This window comes from Saccostrea cucullata, unplaced genomic scaffold (genome assembly GCF_032062105.1).
Source record: "Saccostrea cucullata isolate Sc308-1 unplaced genomic scaffold, CSIRO_AGI_Scuc_v1 ctg5330, whole genome shotgun sequence".
Lineage (NCBI taxonomy): Eukaryota > Metazoa > Mollusca > Bivalvia > Ostreida > Ostreidae > Saccostrea > Saccostrea cuccullata.
The window spans coordinates 23,001-31,594 of record NW_026938554.1 but is presented as its reverse complement, the minus strand read 5'-3'; the positions used below and the strand labels follow the sequence as shown (position 1 = coordinate 31,594).

Here is an 8,594-nt window from a genome sequence, read left to right as displayed (position 1 = left end):
TACGTATTAATCTTCACAAACAGTGATGCATGGCGGTTCTAATAAATATTCTACCAAGGCTTTTTCTATACACGTCCCTTAAATATTAGCAGTGGTAAAGGAGAAACTTCAGAAATACTGTACAATATATTTGAAAAGTAGAGTAGTGTTATTCAGACGTAGATACTTATAATTTCCTAGGATCTTTTAGAAAAATTCTATCAAAATTGATGATATCAAAACCTCTGCCTATTTCAACACTTTATACAACCATCCCTCAGTATGGATCAAATAGTCCCAAGCTTTTTGACATCAGAGACAGCTATTTAAAATAAAAATGAAACACATAAATTTGCTAACCTTGTCATCGATCCTTAACAAATTATATTATTATTAAAAAGCATTCTGAATGTACTCAAAAGTACTCCAAAGTTGATATCTAAAAGGGGCTTGAGATTCTGATTGGCAATATCTATGTAGGTTTTGGAAACCAGGTCTTCCAACAACTGTCAGAATACCCATAGACACTAATTGCGCCCCGGTAATAGCAGACCTCTTTTGTATAGTTATATGATGTATTCTAAGAAACTTGTACATGAAAAGAAAGAGTCTCTTGATAAGGCTTCAATTCAACATTTAGATATATCGACGACGTTTATTAATTAACAATATTAATTTTCATTCATACTATTCGATATATCCATTTTGGCCGGAAATTAAAGATACCAAGACTCTGAACGCCTGTTTCTAATTTGCATATTTACAAAAAAAAGACGCTAATGATGACCTTAAGACAAAACTGTATAATAAACACGATAATTTCAACTTTTCTATCGTCAACATCCATTATTTATGTAGCAACATAACATTATCATCTGCATATGGGGTTAATGTCTGCCAGTTGATTCGAAATGCAAGAGCATGTTCTATGTAAGAACAGTGTCTTCAACGAGGCATGCTATCGAAATAAGTTGATCAAACAAGAATATCAAAAGACTCGCTTGAAGTCAACATTTCGCAAATACTATAAAATGACTTTGTCAACATATACAATCTATTATTGTCAAATGTTGACTGACATTTTTCATACAAATTGTAAGGCCATTATCTTCACACTTAATTGACGACGGATTTTTTCCGTTTCCCCGATCATGACAAGAAGCACACTTGGTGAGTGTAACCGGTCGGCAGGGGACACTTTTATAGTACCTGATCCCACCTCTGTTTTTCTTCTTTTAAATATTTTCAAACGGAAGACCTTCTACTGATTCTGATGGTAAAGATTATTCCTCTTTTTTTTCTTCTACTTCCTAGACGCTAACTTTGAAGCCTCATATCTCATCCATTTCTCAATTGATTCCGCTCAAATTTTCAGAGGTAGTAGAAGTTACTAAACTCTATCAGAATGCTGTCTAAAATTTCAAAAAGTCACTTCCGGTTTTGAGTTATTGCCCTTTAAACGAAAGTTTATAGGCTTTCGTTTCCAGACAAAGGCTCAGAGACGGCTAAAGCTGGAGCAGAAATTTTATTGATTTAAGATAATAAAAGAATTGAAGTTGTGCACATCGGTTTTTGTTTTTCAATTTCTCTATTCAAAATGGCGCTACATAGGGGTCAAAAATTAGAACGCTTAAAAGAGCCAAAAATTACTCATATTTTGCTTTTTATCTTCCTAACTAAAAATATTTTGTTAAAATGTATAGAACATAATTTCTGCAAAATTAGACGATCTTTCAAATGATATCTCGGAAAAAGGGCTGACCCCTAAATTAAGGGATCTAGAAGGGCCAAAAGTTTTTTCCAGATATCTCAAAAAGTATTAAGAATTTGTTATACATCAAAGAAGCAATCAAAGAAGCAAAGTTGTTGAAAATCTTGGGTAAAATCTACTGATGACAACAAAATACGTCATGTGACGTCACTTCCGGTCAAACCGGAAGTAGTCCTAAACTGCATATTTTTGCCGTTTTTGACATGTTTTGGGGAAATATTTGTTACTGGAATCATAAAACTTAATTTTCCGTCCATCGACGTCACTTCCGATCAAACAGGAAGTAGCAAAAATGGCTTACTTTTGCAATTTTCAACATAGATTTGGAAGATTTAAATCATAAGAGACGTCATTTCTCTTTAGTTACTTCCGGTCAAACAGGACGGAAGACCTACTCGTTGCTTTGCAACGAGCTTTGCTCTAGTTAAATTCTATAATTGTAGCAATAAGAATGTTTAATCCAGTGCAAATTTCGGTACTGACAAAAAACAGCATAAATTACGAAAAAATCCATCTATATCTAACATTTATCGAAACATGCAATCATCTCAATTTATTATGCTGTCTTAATTTCTCCAATGTGTATAGAACATTCACACTTATAAGCAGTTAAAATACAGTGTGACAATAAATGAAAATTAATCAATATGCAATTTTATAATTGAAAATATCTTATCATCAATAAATCATAATAGTCAAGGACTTTTACATTCTATGATGGTTGCATTATGAATTCTAATCGAATTCAAATTTCGGAATTGAAAAGGAACAGTAATAAATTACAAAAATATTCCGGATATGTAGGGTCTTTTCTTAGAGACATTGAATGTTGTTCTTAGGAGTGAATATGCTCGGTATATATCATACGAGGGGCATTTTCAAAGTCCTGCGAACTGTGTAATAAAAAATTAACCGTTTCACGTCGTTTTGTAATTTTTATGACGTAATATCTGCGAAAATGACGTCATAGTTTAGAATGCTTAGCATACTGAAAAGTCCCGTTTTTATCCACATTAAACAATTTTAAAAGTTTTGCCAAAGGCTTATTAGAAAAAATATTTCAAAGAAAACTTTTATTTGCAAAGAAGTAGAGTAGGACTATGGTACCGTTTATCAAGAAATCCATATTTCATTGTATGGTTTGTTTACTAGTACGGTTTATGCCCGGTTATGCTATCATCGGCATTCATTTAGGATTTTAAGTTACATGATACGACTGGATTTTCGGTCGTTTATGAAGCTCTCCACTGTATGAAATTATACATTTTTTGTATAAAACTGAAGTATATTAATGCAGTTTTCAACAAATATATTTTGAGTAACAGCACTCTTACCGTTTTCAAATAAAATGTTCAAAAGTCTTGCCTCTGACTTGTTTCTTTGCGTATTGTTTCTAATTGAATTAAAATCGGCGCCCAAGAACTCACTACTGCTTTTGACTTTTGACTCCAAAAAATGGTTTATAAGTTACTTTAACATGTAAAATCTTATTCAATTTCCATGAATTAAATTTTGCGAATATGTGGAGGTACGGCGGGGTTACAACTGCGCCTGCGCCATTTTGGATTTTACGAGAAAATATGGGGCACAACAAACTTAACTTCTCTTGAGCCTTCATCAATCCCTCAAATCTCGTTAAAACACCTGACGAATTGATGCCATCAACGTTTGTAACACGATCGTCTATTTTTCTTTGATTGTCAACTTTGCTTTTTTCTCACAGTTAGGTCTGTTTTACGCAATATTTTGAGCGAGATTCGATAAAAACATGCGATGTTTGACAATCGCTTAAACAATTTCAGAACAAGAAGATCGGCGATATAGAACACCAAATGATAGATTGTAGTCTATGTAAACATTCCACCAACTGGCATTTGCGTCCGATAGCTTGCGCCCGAGTAATGAGCAAAAGTTTTTTTTTTTAATTTTGATTTGATCAAATTGTGTCTTTTGTTACGTCATTTGTATGGCCAGTATCGTGAGCATACGGAATTATGACGTCATTTTCGGAGTTATTACGTCATAAAAATAACAAAGTGACGTCACAATAAGTGTATATTTTTCTGATCTTTCCAATGATATCACCTCGATAATTTCCGTGAAACGGTTAATTTTTTATTAAACAGTTCTCAGAACTTTCGAAATGCCCCTCGTAATATTTCCATTTCTTAATGTTTTCTCTTTAAAAACTCTTTGAAAGTTGCGTGAGTAAATTGTCTCTTGATAATTCAATCTGAATGTTAATTTCGCCAGTTGAAAGGTCGGGAGCCTATTATGCATCTCATGCGGCTGTCTTTGTATCTGCAGTCCATGGGCGGAGACAATTGAATTTAGGGAGGCCTACTGTATTTTGAATCTGTTAGACAACACTTTTCAATTTATATTTACAGCCTTATCTCACTTATAAATATAAATATAAGAAACCACTGTCTAGTTTGTTTGGTATGCCAGGGACATAAACTCTTTCACGATAGTTGGAAACTTGGGATAATTTATGCATAACGGGCTTTGCTTTTACTAAGCACTGGTGGAATATTTTCTCACCATGCGATGTAGTATGCACTAAGCTCGAGTGGAATACTTTGATTCTTGATTTGAATTGATCAAGTTTGTTTTTAACGAAACAAGTTTGTTACACCGGAAAAAAATATCGTTATTTCTTGATGGAAATAAAATTTTTAATTCTTTTTATTTACTGCAATATTTTAACATTGAAATTGAATTGTTAAAGCCAATGATTTTTCCAATTTTGCTCTCTCTCTTACGAGATCAGTACATACCACGTCATGGTATGACGTGAATTTTTCTAGTCGGCATGAATTTTAATGCTGTTTTCGGGTATACAAAAATTAAGACAAGCATGCCATATGAGGTTTTGCAGATAAATTCTTGTAGGAGAGAATGGTAATTTGTTATAGTTTTCCAATGCATTTTTTTCTGTCAGTGAATGACTGGGTAGGGGTTACACCCTGTCTTTTGGAGCTAGATACCTTGTGTTATTCTACAGGTTAAAAATATTTTAGGAGATTTCCTTTGTAGGAAGTTTACAGTAGGCTATAGATACGAGTAGTTGAAAGAGTGTTGAAAGAGGCCCTAATGTTAGTTAATCTTAACTATGTCAAAGATCTGTATTTAACTACTGTTGTGTGCTTGTGGCAATCCTAGAACATAAAAAACCCAAATTAGCTATATTTCATATCAAACACAGAATTGTATTATTGATGTCACAGGTTATGCATATTGAGTGCATACTTGAACATATTCTATATATAATAAATGCACAATGGTACATATTTTCATATTCTACAAATAACCACTACGCAATCTGTTGAGTGTTGGGCCATTCAAATAATGACATTAAGATTTTAGTCTAGATACATTACATAACTTGATATAACTTGTACGTATTTATGATGAAACTTCAAATGCATTTCTAACACTTATATTTTGACACAATTACATTTTCATTTTTTCTACAGGAAAGTCGGTATACAGCATGCTTCAGAGTCTGTGTTTGTGAGACTGTGTTACAAACTTGGGTTCCCACAACAAGTGATTATGAGGAGGGAGATCGTGGACATCGATCAGATATTGAGAAACCAAATGACACTTTCAAGAGACGAAGACAGGATGATGGCCAGTGGTAGTAGCAGAGAAGGATTCAGGCTAAAAGAATCAGATGTAGACGTTATGCGCTGGCCAAATGACCACATGGTAATATGGGAGTTAAACCAGGCTCAGAATTACGACTTAAGTAGAAAAACATTGATTATCTGTGATTGTTCTGATAGCCCACCAGGATTTTCTTTACTTGAATTACTGACACCAACACATAGGAAATATTTAGGAAATGCATGTATAAGAATAAACAGTAGACTCTATGTATCGAGTTCAAAATATAGACAGATTACATGTTCAAAAGATGTGCCCAATTCTAAGGAGCATGGTCCATGTAGTAGTGGTGTTAAATGGGGAACAGAGTATGACCATGCCCACTGTCTTGCCTGTGATTTTTGGCCTCCTCCTGCATCCCAATGGATAGACAGATGTCAGTCATGGCCCCCGTCTTATATTGTTGATGACATAGTCAGAAATGGTTGCCACTTTGTGGCAATAGGACACAAATTAGGAAAAAACGCAGACAAAGAATGGAGAATTTCGTTCTCTTTGGCAGAACAAAAACTTGTCTACTCAATGAATCATTGTCAATTCTTAACCTATGTCTGCTTAAATTGTTTTTAAAAGATTTTGATAAAAAATTCAGTGACGAGGATAAATTATTATGTTCCTATCACATGAAGACAGCAGTTTTCTGGGTGATTCAACAAAACACAATACCTCATTGGCATCCACAAAATCTCCTGGAGAGTTTTTGGGTCTGTTTTAAGCTTATCCTTAAATGGGTGTATGAAGGGGTATGTCCAAACTTTTTTATTCCAGAAAACAACATGTTTCTGAGTAATATCCATGGTGAAGCACAAAAGAATTTATTCATTCACCTTCATGAATTTTATGAGAAGGGTATAACATCATTGCTTCGTATTCCATCTATCAGGTCCAGTTTTCCAAGTGTCCATCTAAATCCCAGACAATTTGTTGCCACAGATGTACACATTCTGACCTCTAGGGTTTTATTGGAAGTAACTCTATTCCATGAGTTGTTTGTCAAAAATCTACCGGCATTTAACCTGCACCGATGTATGAGGTTCTTCAATGCTCTAGAGAAGTTGATAAGTTCACACCTGACTAAGAACCAGATTCTCATACTACGGAAATTTACAGTCACTGTACTCCAGAACATAGCTTTTATGTTATACAACTGTTTATAAGTTTTTGCACCACCCGATGTCTGTACTAGCTCTGTTGTAAACAAATGGGCATATCTGGCTAATAAAATATCTACTTATATGCTGAAAATGGCAGAAAAGTTTGGATGTATTTCTGATATGTTGTACATTGCAATGTTTTATTACAAGTCATTTAGATATGAAGAAGCCCTATCAGTTGTAGAAATGACAAAGGTCAAGTTAGCTCAACCACACGTAATGTATGTCTCACAAGATAACATACAACTAGACAGGAACATGTTGAGTAATTTCAAAAGGGGACAGTCTTTGTCTACAAAGATGAGACATGCTGTAGCATGGAATATTAATCTGTGCAATGCAGTCTGTTACATAAATGAATTAGTGCCAGAACAACAGTCTGGGTACCAGTTTGGATACTCTTTGTTAGAAATCCCACTGTATGTTCTGTTACACATGTTAGAGATCTTGTGTTACAGACATGTAGACCCAGTGAAAGCACAAACAGCACTAGATGTCTTACAAGACCTTGTCCACCATGAACAGGGGAAATATGTACCTGTAAATTACAGAAACATATACTGGGAGATTCTGGGGATCTGTCAACAGGTTACAGGAAACCATCAAGCTGCTCTGTACTCCTACCAACAATCTCTCAAACAAGTGACATACAACAATATACAAAGTGCTACATTGATAAGAATACAGGAAATCATGGGACTCATGCATATAAATAAGAAATAATTAATTATCATGATTGTTACCTGTCGGAGATCAGCACTTCAGAAGTTTTGTTTGAGTTGAGTAAAAGAGAAAAAACTCTGATCTCCCTCTTTTCCTCACTATAAATTTCTTTTTCATTTTTAGTATGTTATTGAAATGTGTTTTTGTTTTTCTCAAAAGAAATGGAGAAATTATCTGGTTCCTATGACAATCTTCTATGTAAATATATAAAGGAATCCTAATCATGTTTTTGTTGTTTGTAAATAAAGTTTGTGAAGCGATGATTCATTTCACTTAATCTAGGTAATCTATAATATGACTTTCACTTCCTTTAAGGTAGATCCGTTCTTTCAAATTTTTCTGTAGTACTGATACATTTTTAATTTGAATACCTTGAACAAGTAAAAAATTAACTAATACGGTTAATTTTCACACAAAATGAAAATATTTGAAATATTTATTAGATAACATTACAAATTGATGTTGAATCCATCTAAGTCTTTCAGGAAAAAATCTCAAAATATTTATATTTTTTATAATTATCAAAATCTTAAATGTTTATATACCATCTTTTTCTTTACAACTATTAAGAAGTTTATCAAAAGTTAGCAACAAGAGGCCCAGGGGCCACAGCGCTCACCTGAGCACAACAGCTGGAAAAAGCACATATCAGATCAGAACTGAAAGTTTACAGAGGTTAGCAGGGGGGCTTGAATTTTAACCCTCCAGGGGATCATGATTTGAACGAACTAGAATCTTCACTATCTTAGGATGATTCCATATAAATATTACTAATCATGGATTTGAAGTACTTGAAAAGAAGATTTTAAAAAGTATCCCCTATATATTCCTACGTAAAATTTTGGCCCCACCCTAGCCCCGGGTGTCATGATTTAAACAAACTTAAATCTACATTACCTGATGATATTTCACATGAGTTTCATCTTCCTTGTCTCGATGGTTCTGGAGAAGAAGATATTTAAAGATTTTTCCTATATACTCCTATGTTAAACTTTGATCGGCCAATTTGGCCCCACCCTACCCATGGGGATCCTGATTTGAACAAACTTGTATCTACGCAACCTGAGGATGATTCCACATGAGTTTCATCTTTACTGTCCCAGTGGTTCTTGAGAAGAAGATTTTTTAAAAATGCCATTATTTTTTTTATTAATTCATAATTATCTTCCCTTGAAAAATGGCATGGCCCTTCATTTGAACAAACTTGAATCCCCTTTACCCTAGGATACTTTGTAGCAAGTTTGGTTGAAATTGGCCCAGTGGTTCTTGAGAAGAAGATGAAAACGACGACAACG

The 8,594-nt window shown here is 34.1% G+C and overlaps 1 protein-coding gene across 1 annotated transcript; it reads left to right on the top strand.

The window, feature by feature from the left end:
* The first annotated feature begins 3,270 nt into the window (after positions 1–3,270).
* LOC134250605 (uncharacterized) lies at positions 3,271–6,579 on the top strand. The gene is made up of 3 exons (XM_062732967.1): positions 3,271–3,278; positions 5,230–5,798; positions 5,996–6,579. The coding sequence occupies exons 1-3, from the start codon at positions 3,271–3,273 to the stop codon at positions 6,577–6,579; spliced, it is 1,161 nt and encodes a 386-aa protein (XP_062588951.1).
* The last annotated feature ends 2,015 nt before the right edge of the window (positions 6,580–8,594 follow it).

Bases quoted from the DNA above. Each gene is read 5' to 3' on its own strand.
- LOC134250605 (XM_062732967.1), top strand. The intron at 5,799-5,995 runs GTCAGTCATGGC...TGTTTTTAAAAG, and splicing joins ATCCCAATGGATAGACAGAT to ATTTTGATAAAAAATTCAGT.